Here is a 23243-nt window from a genome sequence, read left to right as displayed (position 1 = left end):
AAATCGAGTAAAAATATTAATGCATAAATTGTCTTTATTATTCATCTTCTAAATTTCGCAACATCTTTTCAATCTTCTTCCATCTTCTTCGCTTCGCTTTATTTAAGCACCGCATCAAACAAGGAATCGATGTTTTTATCCCGGTCGTCTACGAAATTGCAAATTCTCGCGAGATATGAAACCTGTTCCATACCTGTTCGAGCATCTTCTTTGTTATTATTCTCTTCCGCGAAGGAAAAAGCGTGCACCGGACGAGGATCGTCAGGGAGGGAAGTAACACGTTGCCATCTGTTTCTCTGCGATCGACGCTTGGCCAACCGAGGGGTAAACAGTCCCACGAGGGATCCTCCGAGTAACCCCCTCCCTCCAACGCAACGCGTGCCCCCACAGAATCGTTCATCCCACGAAATTGCAAGAGTAATCCCCGCCTTTTCCCATTTACATAAAAATAATTAAACGGCTCGTTCGCCAACCCTCAGCCACGAGTTTCTCCCATTTTCCTAGCATCTCGTTCTAACTCTCCTCGCAAGGGTGGTTCCTCTCGATCGAATCGAGATGAGAGATCCGGATCGACTTTTATAAAAACGATTGTAATGCATGTAGATGTGCCAACTTCTTCCAACTTTCTTCCGCCATGAATTTTTCAACCGATCGTAACCGATTCCAGATATTGAAGAAATTGTACGTCTCGCTAATCTCTGTCTACTCGATATCGTCCCACGTTGTTCCCTATACTTTAATCGATGTCTTCTCGGATGAGAGAAGTTTCGTTCCATTAATAATTCATATTACACGGCCGATGCATCTCTGTCATCGGTATCGAGGATACGATCGATCCGAGCAGCGTCACAAAAGAGCCAGCCCCCGCATTCGGTGTTTTATTCGGTGTCTCATCCGGCCCGGCCGTCATTAACCCCCTCGAGGTTCCTATTACCAGCACGGTGGCCTCTCTAACCATCCCTCGAACGATGACATCGAGATGAAAGGGAGGAGAAGGAAGAAGAAGAAGAAAAAAATATATATGTATCAAAAGGACCCGTTTCGCCCGTGGGACGATGATATTGAAGCGTGCGACTCTTTATCGAGGAACAAGTGGAAGAGGGTGGAATCGTCATCTTCGTTTGGGGGAGGAGTGGAAAATTTCGAGGGTGGAAAGTTTCGATCGGGTAAAAGACGATCGAAGGAAAGAATTCGAAGGATGGCATCGTTGCACCCCGCGTGGACACGTGTTACGAGGCAGAGACGCGTGAAAGCATCCATCAAGACCAGCATGGTGCACCGCGAGCAAGCGTGGTACAGCTGGCAAGCTCCGTTCTACCGTGTCGAAGCTCCGTTTCGCTGGGTGGGCAGCCGCCGGTCGAATTGGGGAGTGGAGAAGTGTACGCGACTTGGGGGCAGGCTCCGCGAGGGGTTGCCCCCAAGACGAGGGACAAAAGAGGTGAGGAGGGTGAAGGAGCGGCGGTATTCCGGCGGATAACGTTGGATCGCGTTAGGTGAACTCGATTGGGGTGTCTACGCAGCCGGAACCGAACGGTGGATGGAAACCTCTTCGTCATCCCCGACAGGCACTTTTTTTCCTCCAACAACTTCCACCCCCTTATCGGACAATTTTGATCGATATCTTTAATTTTTGCCCGACGATTCGCGACGACTCGTCCCTCCTTTGATTTTTCTCGTTAGGAAGGACGTGGAGAAATAATGAGAGAGAAGGCGTGAAGAATCTTAATCTTGGACGTTCTTCGTTATCTCTAGGTGGGATACTTTTTTTCGTTGTTGTACGCGTGAAGTTTTGCAAATGAAGTTTTCCTTAAATTATAAAATAGATATAGCAATGAGTCGAGAAATTATGGGTGGAATAGAAGTGTAGAAACGTCGGATGGTTTGAAAGCGGTTCATCTTTTCGTAAATTAACGCGCGTTTACCTCCCCGTTTTACGATGTATCCCTCACTTTGAAGAAAATCACGGCCATAGATTCGCCCCGTGTTGTTCTCCGCTCCCCCGTAGCCCCGGCTCCTTTGTCGGTCGGTTAAACTTTCATATTTCTATGCATCTTGTAACGAGTCGAAACGGGCCAACTTCATTCTTCCTGACTGCGTACCTTCTTGCCGGCAGACATGCTAGAAAAACGATGCTATTAATATTAACGCGGCTCGAGCGGGATCCAATGTTCCGCAAGTTTCGAAGTTTACCCCCTCCGACAGCGAGGTGTATGAAATGTTTTGTTGCAAAGTTATGGCGAATTTTGCGCTTGATTTTTGAAATTAACGAATTAACAACTTCGTTCGCGAGTATCAAGTATCGAAATAAATATTATAGAAAGTACAACAAACTGATGGTATCGTTGAAACGACGTTAGTGAAAATTTTAACAGCCATTGTTTCATTTGAAATTCTCGATTAGAAAAAAAATACAAGATTCTAAAGCACTTTCTTATTAATCGAAACTAACTTTTCTCTTTATCGATTCGACAATTTTCTAAATCTTCGATTTTGATCCTTAAAAAAAAAAAAAAAGAAAAATTACGAAAAAGCTTTTTAACTAAAATATTACATTTTATCTCCACCGCGAGGCTAATTATATTGGCGAAAGATCGCCAGGTATTTTAACGATTGCCCACGCACAACAACATGGTCCGGATATCTGGGAAAATTTCAAGGGGTGTGGATCAGATAATTCGCAATCTAAGGATCGCGGAGCAAGGGTGCATTGTGCTCGACGTGCACGAGGGTGTATTAAGTGCCCGTCCCTGTATAGCTCATTCGACGGAATCACGATCGTAGATAAAGTCCCTGTCACGATCTCTCGCGACGGGGAGAAACTGTACGGTCGTTCGTTTTCCTCCTTCGTGTTCATTATACAAACGCGATGGTTTACATCCGGAACTCGCTTAACGTCTGTTCCGTCTTCGCCACGGACGATCAACAATCTGGTCGGCGGACGACGATGGAACGAGCTCGTCGTCGCTCCGATTCGTCGTGATTATCTGCGATTTATCTCGGGCAGGGTGAGACGCGTTCAACACGGGATAGATAATTCGTTCGACGTATTTAACGACGTCGAATGGAGCGTCGCGGAACGAACGAGCGTCCCATTAAGCCGGCTGATATTTCTTGGAATGTCGAATCAAAACGTAGCGACATTGATGTCGAGAAAAAAAAAACGATGATGAAATATTTATTTACGTCTTGTCTACATATTTGTATCTCTTTTGTATCTGTCGTCGGATCGGATTCGGTCGACGGCCTCATTCATTATCGATGCTTTTTAATATGGCACGCGTATAGTGATTCGACGAGGCGAGATTCCACGAAGCAAGCGGTGAAAGCATCGTCGCCTAATATTTTCGCCATTTTCACGGCGATTGCACGTGGCTCCATGCTCGAATATCGCCCAATGAAACATCCATTTCCGGGAACTTGTCGATTCAGGAAGGCCGGCAAATGTTCCAGAAATTGCATCCCTTTCATTCCATAAATTCGATCGTGATCAACTACCGGCTAAAATTGCTTTTACCGATTTATTTCGACACACGATTCGTACGTGCGTTCCGAAAAAAACCAGGTTCTGAATCTGTAATGAGGCTGAATGAGCAGGCGCCAGTTTCACGCGCGTGATAATACACGGAGTGACGTAGGACAATCGTACAAGGTTGTCGAAACAGGGACGATTCATCATGTAGCGCTCACTCGCTACACGAAGAATGGAAAGGGAACGGCGAAGTGGAGGAACGATGAGGAGGCGAGAAACGGAACCAGGAAGAAGGGAATCGTTCCCGAAAAGGACGGGGAAAAACACAGGGAGTTTGGGAATGAACGAAGGACGAGGAAGGGACGAACGAGGAAGGGACGAGATGAAGAGAGAAGTGGAAATAGGAAAAAGAGAGGAATGGGTGCAGGGTCTATACCCTTGCACGCACTCGACGCATCAATCTTCTTTGCCAACAATGTTCGCGTAAATTACCCTCATCGATATCAAAGTGACGAGGGTGGCAGCAGGCTGCGTCGGTGTTGGCACGGTGTGGCGGAAGAGAGACCAGCCCTTATCTCGCGCCAGTCAGAAAATTGAGTTTACAAAGATTCCATCGAGAAGCAGAAGGCTCTTACCGAGGCGCCCAGCAAACGTCACTCGCACGAACCGAGGCCTTTCCTGTTCCCCGTTCACTTTTTCCATTCTGAAATTCTACCCTGTTCCAATCCCTATTCCCGTATCTATATTCCTTCTAAAAGGTATACACTGTTAAATCACCAAGTCCGTTACAAAATCGAGAGGCATCGATGAAAAGGATCTGGCAGTTTTGGAAACAATGAGCAGAGATACGATGAACGCGATACGCGTTTCTCCGTGGCAAGAGTAGAAGGCCGTGTTTTACGATTCCAAGGGTCATCATATACCTGTATATAAGCTATAGTCTTGAGCTGTCGGTTCGAATCCCAACCAAATATACCTGCATCAATTATTACCTGTTTAGAAATTCTACGACCCTCTGGCCGGTATAACCGATCCGGTCAAACCATGGCAAACCCTTCATGAATCCGCAATTAACCGGCCCGATACTCCTTTTTCGAGTAACCTTTGACTCGAACTTTTTGTTCCTGCCATTGAACTTGCTTTGAGAACTTGTTTCCGTAGACACGTAGACATTGGCATTCGACGAGGCGTTTCACAACCGTTCAATCGCGTGCCTTCGTTCACTTTGAGTCCCAATTTAGCCACGGTACGCCTCGTACCGCCTCGCCACGTCTTATCTCCAACTTTATGATTTTCATATCGAAGGGTCGCGCGTTGTTTCAGGGGTAAAAATTACCCTCGATAAAGAAACCTTCGAAGTTTGGAGGAAAAAAAGAGAGAGAAAAAAAAAGAAAAGTTTAAAAATCGTTAAAAGCATGCGAGGAAATTCAACGGGGGGGGGAGAGGCGTTGAATCATGAGAAATACACACGAGCTGACCAACGTACTGAGCGCGTACAACAGACAGCGCAATCGGCCCATAAATTTTCAAGCGATAGCACGGTTCGGTGGTAGCGTAGCCCAAGTCGACCGTGCTTCCGATATGTACGCTCGTCCGAAACACGGCTTTAAATTTTCTTCAGACGCCTTCGAGCCGCGCTAAGCAAAAGGGAGAACGTGGACGAAGTTTTCGCGGGGAAAAGATTAGAGGCGCGCGAGAAAGTTTCGCGGGGCGTCGACGATACTCGGTTTAATGTAGCGTTATGATCTTTATGGAAGGGGGTGAGGGGGCGTTTATAGGCCATTACGATTGAATTTTCGCCCTGGAACGACGCACCCTCGAATATTTTTCCACCGCTCCTGTTGTTGATAACTCAATCTCACGGAAGAATTATGCTGTCGTGATTATCGGTAAGATTGGTCGTAGCAAATATAGCAATCGAAAGATTATGTTCTGCGAAAGAGATCGTTTTATTAGTATTTTTTTAAATGCCTGATCATTGGCCACGATCGATATTCGGATTGTTTCGCGCATAACCGTCGAACGTTTGGGATATATAAAAAAAAAGAGAAGTGAAAAGAAAGAAGAGCTCGTTAATCGTGGCTGCCCTCTTTCTAGCACCGTTCTTCATGTTTAATTGCGCCTGCGTATAATTTCCACTTTTGCCGGCTCTCTTCGGCTACTCTCTCTCTCTCTCTCTCTCTCTCTTTCTCTCCGCGCACTAATGAAAATCTCCGGTTAACAGGATCATCAGCGACGAATTAAGCGAATTTCCGGTAATCGCAAAGGCGGCCAAGATCTTTAATTAACGAAGCTTATTTTAATCATCCCCGATCAGGGCCGTGACTGATTCTCACTGCGTTAATAATCGCGTTTCCGTTGGAAAAACTTGTGTCTGAGTCGCCGTTGAGAGCCGGCCGTGTCGGTCGCGACACGATGATAAATTCTACGGCGTCGAGTGTATCGCGCGATCGCCACTGCGAACCAAATTAATTGGTCCAGGAGCCGGGCTTGTTTTTTCACAGATTTATCGGCGCCGGATATTAAGACGATATTATCTTTAATTTTCGTGAGAGCAACGTCATTTTATGGTGTATTACGTGTTGATCGTACGATGATAATGATAAGAGGGATAATTGCTGCTAGAAAATGTATGCATCGGCGTATAATTACGCGGTGAAACACGAGACGTACACAAGATGGACCACCTAACTTGGTGATTACTTGGATTATTCTTGTTATTACCTAGGATCGATTATATCTTTTCTTTTATTATAGATTATATAATACGATTTTTAAAGGATCATTAACTCTTTCGAACTTCTTTTTTCACAATATTAAAGTAGCATGAATCTACGTATCAATAAATTTTAATAATTCATTAATTCTTCTAAATTCAAACGAATTAACCGATTTAATGAAAAATAATGATTTCGTTACTTTATGAATATTTAGAAACACGTCATGAATGATTTTAGTTGCATACATTATCTAACAAAATTGTTATATCGAAGTTTTCTTTCTCTGGTATTAAACACTATTTATTATAACGTTCTAAAACTTACGAGCAATGGTGTGTAACGATGAAATTTCCCAGTTGTGCGCAAACTCTTGACGCCACGATTATCCCGGACGAGAGGTTCCTTCGACAAGAAGCGTGTTAATTTTCCCCGGTTGGCCGTTGTTTCGTGATCGCTATGATCGACGACGTTACTCCCACGAGTCCTCGTATTTATGGGGCTCGAGATTAGCTCGCGAGACCCCCGCTGTAACCTTTGAAACGGCGACGAGGAAGAGACTTTTACGACATTGCCACGTAATCGAACGACGTTATCATAAACCCTGCCGCATGAGTAACTTTATTGCCTCGCGTTTACCTCTTTTTTGGATGCGTTGTCCTACGTGTTTTGCATTCTTATATATACACATTTATCCACCATTTCTTAAGCCATTTCCATATATCGATACGTCGAAAGAAACGCGAAGATTCGTTCGATAAATCCTTAACTGAAAGCATTCTAGGAGAAACAAAAATTTCACGGATGTCATCGATACCGATTTCGCGTACACGAGTACTCTGCGTACAATTTGCGGAAAATTCGACGAGACGCAATCATTCACGACGGTTCGCGCGAGACTCCTAAATATTTCGTCCGGCGCCGTGCATCTTTCGTTCCATTTTCGCCACCCGTTCAATTAGCGCGTTGAAACAAAAACGAACGAAAACCCCGTTCGATCGGTTTTACAATTTATAAACGAGATAAAGGGAGGAGGGGGATAGAATACGCATTATCGTTTAGCCCCGAAGCGCATTATTTTCGCGATACGATCACCGGATACGCAATATCCTCGATTCCCTTAATGAGTAACGGTCGATCGAGCAATGATTCCGCCGGATTTCGAAATCGTCCGAGCAACAACGTTGGATCAAACCGACCGTCTGGCCCTTCTCCCTGCTAGTCGAGACACGGCCGAGCCATGGAGGGGGGAAGGGCAGATAAAATCTGTATTACGTTTAGGGGGATGTAGCGCGTGCGCCCCCGTGTGCAAACCTATTAACGTGCGTGCACGCGTTGCATCGGTGCGCGTACGTACGTACACGCGAGGGAATGGGAAAGAGATAGAGGCGACCCGAGCGAGATCGTTCCTCGATCCTCGTGATTTACGCGTGCCAGTGCTGCTTCGAATTCCAAAGCTGCCTATTAACCCTGCTGCAGCGGGATAACTGCCCTCTCTCTCTCTTTGTATATATATATTATATATAGTATGTATATGTATATATATATATATATAGTATATATATATATATATATCTCGTCGTGCGTTCGTACGAAATTTGAAAAACGATTTTATCGGCGAGAGCCGATTGCACAGGCTGGGCTCGAGCGGTGGCCGCGATATTTCAACCGTTCGGGGACAGCCGCGTAATTGCGGCATACATCTCCGACCTTAATTTAGCTATAAGCTTCGCATTAAGGCGAAAAAAAATTGCCGCTGGCCTAGCGACAAACAATTTGCCTTTCTTAAGCCTCGTTCGGATTAGAGTCACTTAATCTTTCCAAGTGAATGTTTGTGGCAAACGAATGTTCGTAACAAATTGGAATCGTTAGATGTAATAAGTTTGTAGTATTTATTAATATTATCGAAGATTTTTAAATGACTTTCTGGGAATCGAAATGGAAATCGACGAGAGTTTTTCCTTTTCTTTGATAAGAATTTTTCGACAATTGTTTAAAAGTTACGATTTTCGCGTAATGTTCCGTGATAATTTCAAGCAACTCTGAACTCGAGGCTTCGCGTTTTTGTTTTTCCCTCCTCGTTTTATCGTTCCTCGACTTTTTTCCACGACTCGTAACAACACTTGGCGATTACTTGGCGCTAAGGATACTTTAATTGACAAAATTTCGCAGACACACCGCCAGCACACCGCGGCGGTAGACATAAATTTCCAATTTTCGCCTCGCAGAAATGGCGAAGAAGTTTAATTGCCACCGTCCAAAAGTTTTAAAGCGTTTCCGCTTGTCGGCTCGGAACAGCGTCTTGTTTGTCCCTTCGACGGTGGTAAAAAGGCGCCGTCCAAGCGGTTTTTACCCCGAGAAAACTTCCCTTCCCCGCCGTGAGAATAATGGCCGTCGTTCGAAACAATTTTCGACCGTGTTATAATCGAACGGCCAAGAAACTTTCCATGTTTGCGCTCTGATCGACCTGATCGAGTACAAACTTCCGCGAGAATTTTTTTCTTTTTCACAACGCGTTTCTTCTCCCCTGTGGTACGGTCCGCCACTTTAATTACAGAATACCGGCGAGAATCTCGAGGAATCCCGTTCCCTCGAAGGGATTTTTCCTTGTATCGAGATTAAATTCGCGGAAAGGAAATGGGTGAAATAGCAGGATTCGAGGGATATAGGCGGTAACGAAGATCGAAAGACGGTTCACAGAACACCGTATGTCCGATCTGGCCTCGTTGAACGGGATCGTGCGGTACGCTGTTAATCTCGCGCCGCACATAACGCGACTATAAATTACTGGAACGAGCGGGTGAGCACTACGTGGAAAGTGTGTCTTGGGTAGGCAGCAGCCAACTTCGGTGGATGGTTTATGGACTCGGTCTTGCTTACTGTTACCTTGATTCTCGGTCATTATCATCGGCCGACCTGCACGCGATCGAAAACTCATCCCGTATCGGTGGATCGGGTCGCGACCAGGAAGTTTGCACGGTGAAAATAAATAGGCGGTGATGGTAATTTCGCGATATCGGCGCTTGTACGATCGCGACTATATTTATTTTGTTAATAATAATGAACGCAAGGGGCGGCGTATGTATATTTTCTCACAAATTCCGGCCGAGCATTGTATCATCCCGGAAGCGGAGTGTACAAGATTTCAGATCTTGGCGAGCGATTTTCTCTGGATTCCCGGCTCGTTTAACTTGCCTAACGTCGTGCGAAATTTCCAGATTCTCGTCGTTATTTTACGCTAGGTATTTTTAATCGAACGTGTTCTCGGTCACGTACGATTCCGCGCGTGTATCGTTGGAAACGATATTTCACCGAAAAATAATTTGAGCATTGATTACTTTGTAATACAGATGTTGACTTTGAGTTATACGAGTAGATCGAGATTATATTCAAATGGATATTCAAATTTCTCGAGAAGAAACGGATGAGTGAAACGGTGTAAAATTTCATCCCATCAAAATAAATTAAGTCAAGATCTATTCTAAATTTTCTCTAATAAATATCTTTATTTCGATTTTAATAAATGTAAATTGAAATAATAAACAGAATCGGAGAATTTTAGTTATTTTCGTCCGATACATCGATAAATTAATCAAATAAATCAATTAATTGATCTGTTTCAAATTTTTCATCGTAATTTTTCCGAAACAAAGAAAGAATAAAAGAATTTCGATTATTTTCCTATTTCGTTCGTAAATTAAAAAATTCTGCAAAAGTATAAAATATCTTCGTCTTAACTTTCACCGACGTCGTAAACAAAAGCACGGAAACGGCGAGAAGAATAGAAAAGAAGAACGGAAGACAAGTTTCCCAAGGAACAACGGAAGAGTTCCACGCAAGATACCGTTGCATTTCCGGCAAGGAAGCAAGATGGTGGGAGGAAGCACGTGGTTGCTCGAACTCACCCCACGAGAGACGAACATTATTGTGAGAAGATCCGACGTGAAGAAAGAAGAAGGTTAGGTGGTTGAATAAGGGCGGGAGAGGAGAAAGGCTGCGCGCGCAACTTCGAGCACGCTGCCGCCGGTGGCTCGAGAGTTGGCCGCGTGGTCGGCCTGCTTCAGTAACTTCGATACCTTCGAGCGAGTGAGTCACGTCCGATCTCGAACCCGTCCGCCTATCGAGACGCGCCAAAATATTTCTATCTACGATTATTTCGTGTTAATTTTCGTCGATATTCTATCGTGTCGTTAATAATGTCGCGATTCGTTTGTCCACGATGAGAAGAAGACAGATTGGCTTATTGCGTTTTACATAATGTAATAAACGTATAATGGAATGGTGTATAACCTGTTTGTAAACACGACAGACGCGCGACCCAAACGACTCAAAATTCTCGTATATTCTACGCCGAACATGAAATTGAATATTCGTCGCGTGAGAGTGAGTGAATTTTGACGCAATTATATACGATACGCAATTATTATATTTGCGAAATTTTGACGATAGTGGCGTCTGTGGCGTCTGTCTAAACATCGAACAATCGAACTTTCAAATCGATCGCTGATTGGCTATATCGAATGAGCGATATTTCCATGTAGTGTCGTTCGTCTGATTTTATTCTTCGATTACACTCGTTCGTTCCATTGTTTCCAAAGTTGTTCGTTCCGAAGCTTTCGCTATGAAGGTGATCTACTTCTTCACGATTCTCTGGACGCTAGCTGTTTCTACGTTCTGCGAGCCAGTGAACGAACCTCCGAAAACGAAACTGACGATTCTAAAATGTTGTCGACACATGGAGGAGTTGGAGAAAGAATTGGACAGTGACATGGACGCCAGGTCTCGTTGTGTACCGACTCAGTACGATTGGAAACCTGTCATCTATTCGCCTTCCAAACAAAAGATGTTGGATACTCCGCCAGAAGAATGGAATATCGTCGAAGGAAAGAAGCCAGATTGCAAAGACAATTCGGTGTTAACCTATGTGCCGTACAGACTCACGAATCCATTTGTGATCATGGACGATGGTCATGTGCTTCCCGACATACACGTGAACGACACATTCGAACCGAACGAATACTGCGCCGATTCTAATGCCTTGCTCGTGTGTATGAAAAAGAAAATAGGCAGTCATGCGGCTAATACGATGAGGCCACGAGTTAGACAATGCTGTGGAGAAAATGCGGCTTTCTACGAAGAAATGTGAGTATTCTGATATAATAGTCTCATGTTAGAGTATTTTCATAGGTTTTGTTTATATTTGTTTAGTTCGCGTGATAAGAAAATAAGTCTGATAATTGAGGTTATTGGTAAAAACGTTAAGGATTCATAGTTCGATAATATAGTAATTGTGTATTTGTATTTCGTTCTTGGAAAATATGAAACGTAATAATTTTTGCTTTGGCGATAATTAATATTTGTTTCACAATGTTCTAATATATATATATATATATACATATATATATATATATATATATATATGATGCAATCGAGAAATGTAGAGAAAAAATTTTTTTCATTTGAAATTTCGTTTTCAAAAAAATTCATATAATTCTTGACTGTATGCAGGATTATTTCGATTTTGCAAAAATAAATAAAAAATAATATTAATAATATAATAAATAGATAAATTCGAAATTATATTTTCGTTAAATACATTAATTGAACATATTCAAATTCGATTATTTGAAAGACAAGCACAAAAAATTAAAATACTATCAAATATCATTTTGCCAATTATTCACTTAGTCAAGAATTAACAAAATTTATATTTGCTTGTTAAATTTTCAAGCCTATTTTACCTCAAAACATGTTCGAATGCGAAAATTTCTATTCTATTCTACGTTTTCGATTTATTTTTCGAAGAAGAATCCCGAATACTGAGTCACACACGAAAAATATGCAGATATCTCATCGGCACAGTTCATAAGCACACAAAACGTGAAAACACGGAGGTAAATTAAATTCATATGGTTTAACGTCCAAACAGACTGCATAATTTGAATAAGTTATCGGGGTTCGATATTCCTTGCAGACAAATATTCACGGTGATTCGTATTCGGGGCCGGCTATCTTCGGGAATGTAACTGTAATCGTTTCGGTCGGTTACACGAAAATTTATCGGTTTACCCTGCGCCCGGTGTATTTTTATTGAGAGGCACCGGGTTGTCGTTTGACGCCAACCCTCCTGGAGGGGAAAAAAAATAAATTCGTTCGAAAGTTGCGCGGACATTTCCCTCGGAAAATAGCCCCTGTTTGCGATGCAAGCGTGACGCTTGAGTAAACAAAAAATGTCGGGCTTCGTTTTAATCGGGCACCCAATCGCTCAAGCTTGGGCGTTCCGTGGACTTTGTTGGCATTCTATGCAGCCAGCCACCGCGTTTCCTAGATAAATTCTTGCGATACGATATATGTGCGCACCTTCTTGTTCCTTTTTCCATTTGTGGCTCGCGGTAGCGGTTTGGGTGCTTGCTCTCTCTCGCTCGAGACCTGTTCGTTCACCATCGAACACCGTGTACATACGATATGCTTGGAAATTCCATGACGAAAAATGACTCGACGTTTTTTCTTAAATTATTGCGCTTCTTCGCCGATCTTTTGAATTTTTTAAAATATCATGATGTTGGACAAATTCGAGAGGACCGGATCAGATAAATATTTTTCTATCTATCAAATATTTTAATTCTGTTTTATTTAAAATTTATAGAATATTATTTGAATTTTACGAATTATATATATAAGTAAACAGGATTTTGAATATATTTCGATATTAATTTCAAAATATACGATAGATTTTTATTAAAAAAATTTTGCGAATCTTCCTAAAACTTTTTAAATTTATTTTTAAAAACGTAGCCCGTTCTTTCTTTATTTATACATCGAATTCACGTCTTCGGGTCCATTATCTTTTACGCAAGAAGCAATTTATATATTCAATAAAAACTTCATACTTCAAACAATAAGTTTACGATCTAATGTACCTTAAGCTTACCCAATTCATCTTGCTCAACCCGCCACTCAATAAAAGCCCATAAATTTCCAAAGCGCCTCTCATTAACACCTGACCTGTATACACTCGCTACCTAATCCTTTCACCTCAATTTCATCTTACTAGAAACTACGTTCCTGCATCATTAATCATACCTTCTACTAGAACCGGTGTTTCTTTCCCTTCATTTGTATTCCTCGCGTTAATCCATCTTAATCGATGATTTCGAAACAAAGCAGGAGTTTCATACTGGAAAAATTTTTGCCAATCGTTTCAGACATTCGTGCGCCCATCTGAAGGAAGCCGCGAACCCAACACCTTTATTGCCGAATGCGTCCACCTCGGTCGAGATAGTGCCCGGTTTCCCAACGTGTCCTCGTTCCGACAACTTTACGATTTTGGGAGATGCGAAGGATGCCGTGTTATTGCCGGATGGAGGTCTGAAAATCGACGGAGTCACTTTACCCAGTGGCAAGTTCTGCGTCGAGAGGATCAAGGAATTGAATCACGTGTCCAAGGTCTTCGCTTGCTCCGAGAACGCATCGCAAAAGTGAGTTGGGCATTTTATCATAGTCATTTCGTATAGTCGATTTTTCGGCATCGAAAGTACGGAAATTAAAATTCAATAGAAATTGAAATGTTGGATCATGAAAGGGTATAATATAGGGAAGTGAAGTTTTAAGGTTCGACAAAAATTGAAATGTTGTACAGAGAAATGAAATTTTAAGAAAATATTGGAAGGTTAAATTATATTTGAAAAGGTTATAGTATAAGGGAATGAAATTGTAACGTTTGATAGAGATTGAAAGATAGAACGGATCTGAAAGGAGAAGAGAGATATTGGAAAAGTGATTACATTAGAGGTGCAAATCAATTTATGGTTTAACTGTGTTTGAATTATGACAGTTTTGAAGATACATTTATCAAGTGTTTTTTAAGCCTGTAGGATATTGAATAATGGAGGTTATTTTGTGAAATTTTAATTTACTTTGGAATAAGGTCGTATTAATTTGCACGTCTAATGTTAAATAACTTAAAGTATTTCCTTCGTGAGCGAACTAGGTCGTTAACAACTCGAACGAAATTTCCATCTATTAATTTCCTTATACAAAATTTCTCATTCAAAATCTCTTTAACTTTATAGTCGTAACTAGAATTTTTTAGATTATTTAAAAATCTGATACAATTGAAAAAATTAATATATCAAATATATTAACGACTTGGTTTCTCTCGCGTATAAAAAAAAAAAAATGCAGAAAATTACTTAATAAAAAATGGAGAATATGTTCTTGAACGTATCCAACTCCTTAAATCCTGCTTACGTAATTGTATACGCATCGATCTTTCGCTATTTTTCCTCAAGTTTCCGGCCACGTTACAAGTCGATTTTCTCTCGTTATCGCGGCCTCTCCTTCTAGAGAACAAATTTTCTATTCAACCCACGTTTCTTCATTAAACGAAAAATTAAATTAACGGACGAAATATGCACTGCATAATGCACAAAGTACTCTTCTAAATTTTTCCCGTCCAAGAAAAATGAACAATGAACGAAGCATTGTCCGCAAAACAATCGTATAAAACAATCTGAATCTTACGATTCGCGATTCAACTATTCCGTTCTTCTTATTAAATTTATTTTTTAATCGATCGACAATCGTTCGATTCATCGTTCGTTTTTAAGAGGGCGTGCTGGATCCAAGTCTCTGTCCTACTTGGAGATTCGAGGCACGAATCGACTTTTTGCCCGATCTCGATATCGGCCGCCTCGATCTGGATTTATCGCACGGCTTAATTGCATGCTCGATGGGTGAGACGAGGTTCGTTTCTTCGAGAAAAAGTCGGTCCCTCACTTTCACTCCTCTCTCGAAGAATTTCTAGGTCATATCCGTGCGCTCTCGGCGCGCCGCGTCATCCGTTGAGGATGATATTATCGTATCGTATCGTGTATTATCGTATCGATTACGAAGAGAAATGTTGATCGAGCGTTTCGTTCCTGTCTATGATTTTAGAAAGGTGCTGTACTTTGATATGGATATTTTATTACGATAGAAATTAGATTGTGTGCGATATGTAGAGAGTGTCTCCTTGTCATCGTGATTATCCGTGATTAACTTCATCCGAATAATTTTTTAAAAATTAAAAAAAAAAAAAAATCAACGAATCGTCAATTTCTATCCAAAAGAAAAATAGATAGAGTCAAAGCGGAAATTTTTAAAGAAGAATTTTCATAAGCGTTAAGTAAAAGCATAAATCTTAAATTAATCTTCCATTTGAACTCGCGAGAAACGAAACAGAGCGGAAAGATAATTACCTCATCAAACAAACTGCAAAAGTGAGAATACACCCCGGAAGAGGAAACAGTCTGATCTTGCAGATCTTAATTATCACGGGACACATTCCGGAAAGGAGATTTCTTCGAGATTTTTTCTCATCCATGCGCCGCTCTGGAACGGATGGCCGTTAATAGAAATTGCACACGGAAACCGCAATTTGCAAAACAACGCTCGAAACTCGATTAACGCGATCGTTTACATGCGAAGAGCAAAGCTTTCGCAAGCAAAATTCAGTTCGCATTCCTATCTCGACGTTTCATTGAAAATATTCTTCTTGTGCAATAACTTGGATCATTGGTGGAAAATCGTACGAATGGATCGATGGAAAGAAAGCGAATACCATCGCGTAGAAAGCAGCGTTCGATATATCCTATATAACGCGTGCGAGCTCGGTGCATGCCTACACGCGCTGATTAACTAGGAAAAGTCTGGTGTTTCTTTTTTTTCTTTTAACTGGTGTTGGAGACACCAAGTCGACGATGTGAATGTGGGCCTGGATCGCTTCACGAAACTCGGAGAAACGATTTCTCTGAAACTTTCACTGGCGCGGTCGTAGTTTCTGGGGAATGGGTCATGGATTTAAGTCGAAATTTGAGACACGAATGCGCGTTTCACGGAACGAACGGATGTTACCGAAATAGAAAATGTCGATTCGGTGTTTGAATATAGCATACTGTACGGTTCAATGTCGTCGAATAATTTCTAATAATTTTTAATTTCTTGATATCCCCCTATATCGATATCCAAAATCGTTCTAATTAATTACAAGTCCTTAATTTTAGCGTAGATTAAATGACTTTTAATTCAGATGAAATTTATCAATCTCTTATTTTTCAAAATCCAGAGTACAATCGTCATTATCTACCATACTTGTTTTCAATTCAAATTTATAATCGATACTTTGAAAAAAAAAAATCAAACAAACGATTAAAAACAAATCGTTCTGCTTTGAAAATTTTTCAGACCTATAATGCAAGCGGCCGACATCAGGTTCACCTTGTACCCCGTGGGCTTCATCATTAGCGTGGTGTTCCTGGCAGCCACGTTGGCCGCCGGTTGGCTGCTGCCAGCCTCTCATCACGTTCTGCATTGGCGCTGCCAGACTCATCATGTCACCTGCCTGATGCTCGGTGATCTTCTCATGGCCATCATTCAACTCGCCGGAGACTCCCTTCACGGTGTAAACTGTAAAGCGCTCGGTGAGTCATTGTGCTTTATGATAAACTTTTATCGCTCTTTTATACCTAACCGCGCTGTGTCCCTCGACCTATCGTCGTTCGTTCCTTCATGATGATCGCGTTATCACGGAGATTAAATCTAAATGAACCACGGGATAGGATATTTCTAGAATCACGTAGCAGGGTATTACATTAGCCGCGATATCGAAGCGCATTTTTTTTACATGGAAGGGTAGTTGGAATGATAAAATTAGACGAAATTACGGTGCACATCGTTGCAACAGGATGTGCCATATTTTCTGCTCGATATCGTATTAGAGACACCGTGTAACGGTTGAGTATATACTCGTTGGAATTAGAGTAATTGCGACGTTTAATCATGTCTAATACAGCCCCTTGTCACTAAATTAGGATCACGTATGAAAATTTAACTATGTCATAAATGGGAAATTATTCTTGACTACTTAGAAACTACTTTCGTTGACAATTAATTTATTACTACCTGCTTTTAGGAAGTAATTATCTCAAATTATTAATTTCTGAGTTCTGTAAATATAACGATCTTTTAGTCGCCAAAATATCGCTCGTTCTTTTCAATTTTACTAAAAAGAACGGGAAAATGTTAAAAGTATCGAGTGATCCTAATTGAACAATTGAATAGCCTATATATTACTATAACAATAGTCAGAGAATTTCTCCAAAAAAAAAAAATTCCAACGATGCGTGATAATCTTGAACCCTTTCCCTCATAATTCGTATCATCTTCAAGACGCAAACGACACTAAATTTTCTCGTCTCCCGTCTCTCGATTAAATTCCAAGAGAATCGAAAAAAAGGATCGTGAAGTGCTCGTCAGGAATCAAGATTTCGAGCAATCGTTGCGTCGTTAATCATAATTAATTAATCACCGATCACGCACGATTTCTCACGAAATTAATCGAACAAACCACCGCCCCCATCGTCGAATTAACGTAACCCGGCTCGTTGTCCGTGATTCGATCTACCCCCTTCCAAAATTTTTACCCCCTTTTCGCGGGGAAACAATCGCACGTCGGGGCCGGTGTGCAACGCTTGCTATGCGAGCAAATATACACCGATGGAATTCGAATTCGGACGGAAGCTTTATTTGCCCTCCCCATCCTCCCTTCCAACTCCGGGCTAATTATTCGGATAATCGTGCTAATCCCTCGGCAAAGCTTCGCTTCTCCGCGCTCGTTTCGATCGCGAGAATCGATTACATTGTACACCTGCGAGCTTCCACCACCGGGATGGTCACCGTGAGTCCTCCCTCTCTCGTCTCTGTCCACGGGTAACAGCGACTCTCATTTGCATCTCCGCTCGTTTCCGCCATTATCGCTTTGTAGTCGGCCTTTTTCACGTCCCCCCGCCAGATTTAACCATTCCGCGAGGTAATTATGTTGCGACGGGGGAAACCGTCCGGAATTTGCATCGAGCGTATTTCTTTCCCTTGCGTGGCTCGCGCCCCGATCCTTTAGCGCGGAACCCAACGAGTCTCGCGGCTATTTCCGTTCCGTTTCCCGCTAAATTTCCACCAGAACTGTCTGTTCCGCTTGACAGAGCGGCCCGATCGCGATCCTTTCACCCGATGCTCCTCCTTGTTTCTTGATTCGATCGGTCAAACGTTTTCTTTTCTTCCTCCTCCTCTGGAATACTTTTCTGGAATAATAGCGGAGGGATGCGCAAGGTCGTTGGATTAATTTTAACCTTTTTCGTTATTTTGGAGAAGTTTGAAAATCCAAAATTGTATGGAAGCAGAAGAAAGTTTCTTCTTTGGAAATAGAATATGAACAAATCGGTTTCTCCAATTCTCCTATTTGGCGGTATATTTCATCTATATTTCAGATTGTAACACGAATATTGTAATTATCTTGGCTATATCGTCGACAATCCCCCGGCAGAAGGGATTTCGGTCTCGAAATCAAGAGAATGGCGTGTTTAGCCAATAAGATATTGTCTTCGTAATTTATCGATGAGAGAATCACCCTGTTTGTGAACTCTATGGTCGATAAATATTACAAATACACAAATCGTGTGTCCGCTTTTCCTCGTGTATACACCATTCCATACAAGAGAACAAGATTTCAACAAATTTTTCTCTTCATCCATAAATCAAGAAAATGGATTGTTTTAACTTAATGATATTGCCTTTTGTAATTTATCGATAAAGGAATCCTTGTATTACGTGTAACCGATTCCTCTCCATTCCTCCGATAAAGGAAGGAGAAAGTGGGACACGGAGTGACCCACAATCGGACTCTTCACGGGTTGCTTCTTTCCTCTTTTTCTTCCTTTTTCTTTTCTCCCTCTCTCTCTTCTTCGACCAAAGTTTTCCTTCCCCCAAGGTCTTATCGGTCCGTTCTGAAAACCTCTTACGGGGGCGAAGTTTATTGTATTGACACAGTTAGCTGATGAATTTGTTTGGTTAGAAGTAAATGGGAGTTGTACGATTGATTATTCGATACGAGGGAGGCTAATGGTCTGTGAGCGATTGTTCAAAGGATTGTAAGTGGCGTGACATCACCATAATTTTTAGATTTTTCTAGACTTCTTATTTCCATTTCTTCTCTCTGTGTGTACACGAGACGTTTCAACAGAGATAGGGGAATTTGTGTTCGTAGGTCTTCGCTTTTGTGAGAAATACTCGTTATGTTTTCTTCGTGAGGTTGCATAATCGTGTCACGTTATACTTCCAACGTGCTATATGCGTGGAGAGATAAAACGAGCAAACAGAAAACGCATATTCAAGGAGAATCAAACTCCTCGATGAGTAGCAGCGATTAAACCGCCTCTTTTATACGATTTTATACAACTCTGTCAATCTTTCGAATCTCGCGTATCACATTATTGTTGAAACGTATCTGGACATTTGCTTACTTACTCGACAAGATTTAATCTACTTTCAAAATTGTTAACAGGAAATTGTTCGATAAAATTCTAGAAATTAAATTTTTTTTAAAGAAACATTCTGAAAACGGGAAAAGGAAAACATCGAATCGTTTTAAATACAACGAATTAAATCGTGTAACGAAACTTGTTAATACGAATAATGTAATATCCTATAATTTAAAAAAAAATGGTTTAATTATTTGACATTTTAGTAGAACCCATTTATTTAAAAGTTGATCAAAATATCCAGATACGTATTCACGAACAGTAATATAAATTCGTGAGACACGGGCGGAATGCAAAGAAGAAAACAACATAACCTCGCGCGTAACGCATTCGAACGTGGAGATTGCACAATCGATCGATCGATCGATTCAGTCCGGTTGTTCGTCCGGATCGACACGGAATCGGTATTCGGCTGTACTCATTTCACCGTCCTGGCGGAAGTATTAAAATTCATGAGCGTTTTTAATTCGATTAGTTCGTTCGTCTTTCAGAAACCGGTTGTACGACGCCTGCAACAGTAAGGCCGATTAAAAATTCAACTCGATTATGCCTCGATGAAATCTAGTTTCCACGAATTGTTAACTTCCTCTCCCTCGAGCCACCACTGCTCGTGGACAGAATAATTCGAGATAGATTCGGAAAATTCGTTCGGTTCCTCGAGCCGAGTTGGTTGGACTTTTGTTCTGCTGCAAGGAATTTCATCGTGTTCGATTCGCGACGGAATAAACCGCGCTAAATTGTTCGAAAATCCACGGACGATATACGAGAAAGCAGCGACACGCGTGTCGACTCGATCTTCCAAGTTGGAATTTATTTTTCCATCGGCTCAAGTTCCCGGAAGCTCGTTTCCTCGTTTCTCGCTACCTGTTTGCTCGCTGAAATTCCACGCGCGACTTGAGATTTTGCTGCTCGTTTTACGCCATCGCCGCGTCGTCCATATTTACGTAACACGAGCCTTGAAAGATAGATCGAAGAGTAAGAATCGATTTCTTCTTGTTAGAGGTGTCCATCCTGGTTTGTGCGGTTTCCTCGCGTAAACCGCTTCGCGAGTTGTACGCGGATGCGAGCTCGAAGCGAAGATAATACGTTTGATATCGATATCCCGGTAGTCGAGTCGTTTAATTTTCATTTTTAAAAATCGATCGTTCTCTCAATTTGTGATCGAAACGACGATATTTTAATCTTTTGCGCCCAATAATCCGCCAACTCTATCATCAAAATTACAACGATTATATGCCATAAGTATATTTTTCGTAGCACTTAGGCAAGATTCCCAATTGCGATTCCCCTCCATTCCAATCTACGATCACAAAATTTATTCAACAATAATATCTACTCCGTATAGAATTCGTATCGTATCATTTCGCATACTTTATTATTTGTTTTTCATTCGCGGTTTAAGATCCGCGAGACGTAATAATTCAACGCTCATTCGACGCGAATTCGGTCCGACGACGGAAGGAATTTCATCGCGACAATAACGGTAACGCGAGCCTCCTCTCCTCCCCTCTCCTCTTTTCTTATTTCACCGAGCATCGTAGGAAAACGTGGACGCGGCAATTATTGTTGACAGAGGCGGATTGTTACGTATCGATGGCCTTGCCGCAGTGTAGCCTCGAATAACGGGTTAAACGCTGGTTGGCGCAATCGCGAGACTTTTTCAACCGTTTTAGTCGGGAGAGCCACTGCCGCTATGCGATCGAACCGTTTACACGCACGGGTTATACCGGTTTTTTTTCGTTTTTCTGTTTTTTTTTTTTTTTTTTTTTTTTTCCGTAGACATCGCGACACGATTTATGAGTACTCGTGTATTCGACGCACGCGAGCTGCGTGCGAGATAGGCTGCCCTCACCGGATCTTTGATACTGTTAGATGTGGAAATGGGAGGTGTGGAACAGGTTGATCGCCATGGGTGTCCGTTCGAGTTGGTGCTCGATTTGGAATCCGGCGATCCTGGAAATTGGACATCGTGGAATAACGATTTTAGAAATTTTTATGAGGATGTATCATAGTGTAATTGCGTCTCGTTGTTCAAGGATATTTCATCTCGTTTCTCGATGCGATATTAAAATGATAATTTTAAGAAATTATTTTGATGTGAACGTGGAGAATGTCGAATTTTATAATCGATGAGTAATTTATATCGACATATATATATATATATATCTCGTGGTTATAGAATATAATTCATTTCGTTTGATTTAAAATAGTTGAAATTTGAATTTTAGAGATAGTAAATTTTAGAAAAACTTTATTTTTCACGTAATAGTTGAACGGTCGATGATTCTGGGTGATTTATTTGTTTCAATATTTTTGCCACGTTCCCTGTAAATAAAAATAGTTTCGGTCGAGAGGCAATAAATCAAGTATATACCCCGTTACCTTCGCTTGCCCATCCAGGAAAAACGTTCATTTTTGATCTTATCGATCCATTCATAAGTGCTTATTTGCAACAGTGAGTGCACCGTTCCCAGTGCAAGATAGATTTTACCTCCTGATTTTACCAAAGTGGCAATTTTTTCCTTGACTCGTCCTATTGAAGGTACGGCCATTTCCACATTATCATTGCTAAAGTAAGCAATTAATTTGGCGTGAAGGGTAACAAAGGTAGAAGTCAGCTCGTTTTATTATCTCCCAATTTTCACGAAGTACGGACAAACAAGTCGTTCGCGCTCAAGTTGACGCATAAATTTCACCTCGAGAACGACTTAATATCGTTGAAACACCCGGTACATGAGGGAATGCCTTCATCTCGTAACGCTTTAATTGCGCTCGCCCGCAAGTATCCACGTTCTCGCGGCTCCACTCTCTCTCTCTCTTTCTCTCCTCGATTCACTTTTAATTACTTTCGACCTTGCGAGTATCTGTCGTCTCTGTGAGTCGGATGACTTCATGGAAACTCTCTTCTTCCGGGGCGTAGCTTCGAAAGGCGTGACTCGACCTTCGCCGAGAATCGTCTCCAACCCTTTCTAATCGATTACCGAGTCGATTTCGATATCCATGGAAATAATCGCACGTTGCGTGTCATCGTTGACGTTCCGCAACGCCCAAGAAAATTACTCGAGATCGCGTCATCGACGTCTATTCATCTGTTTAACACACCGAGAATCATCGAGATTGATCGTTTCTTCTGTTATAACGAGAAACGAGATTAATTTTTTACTTCTTACATACACTTTTTTCTTCGATGTATCATACCGAGAAGAGAAGATAGTACTCGTTGGTGGTATTTCTCCGGATGGCGTGTACCACCGAGTATTTTATAAGAAAACACTCGTGACCCGACATCGCCGTGACTTTGGCCGAGACTTCCACACGGTTGTGAACACCCTTTTATGGGGAATGGATAGTTTATTTCCAAGCGAGAAACCGAGGGAGATCGAGAGCAGCACCGGTTTCCATTCTTGCCTTTCGATTAGTTCCATATTTTGCCACGCCGGTTGTGCAACGTAGCGTATAGTGAATTGCTAACCTTATGGACGACCTGCTCGAACAGAGTTAGACAGGGTGGGATCGTTTCATTCGATATTAATGGAAAGGTTGGATAATAACTTTGATGTTAAAACGGTTGAAAAATTAATTATAAAGAAATATCTTCGAACAACAAGAATTGTTTAATTATAATTTTATACCGATGAGTTTTTATTTCGAATAAAAATATATATTCGAATAAATATATATATATAAATGTGAAATATCAAACAT

At 41.5% G+C, this 23243-nt stretch overlaps 1 protein-coding gene across 1 annotated transcript in view; it reads left to right on the top strand.

The window, feature by feature from the left end:
- The first annotated feature begins 10248 nt into the window (after positions 1–10248).
- The window catches only part of mthl1 (adhesion G-protein coupled receptor methuselah-like 1), a 144513-nt gene continuing 131518 nt past the window's right edge, over positions 10249–23243 (top strand). Inside the window, exons 1-3 of the mRNA XM_003698762.4 lie at positions 10249–11328; positions 13392–13664; positions 16411–16646. Of these exons, the coding sequence (XP_003698810.2) occupies positions 10808–11328; positions 13392–13664; positions 16411–16646 (1030 nt within the window). The 5' untranslated portion in view covers positions 10249–10807. The remainder of the gene's footprint in view (positions 11329–13391; positions 13665–16410; positions 16647–23243) is intronic.

Source organism: Apis florea, unplaced genomic scaffold, assembly GCF_048593485.1.
Source record: "Apis florea isolate Af1SG1 unplaced genomic scaffold, ASM4859348v1 contig_3158_pilon, whole genome shotgun sequence".
NCBI classification, from domain to species: Eukaryota; Metazoa; Arthropoda; class Insecta; order Hymenoptera; family Apidae; genus Apis; species Apis florea.
Note: the sequence above shows the minus strand (reverse complement) of the source record. Positions and strands in the feature narration are given on the sequence as shown.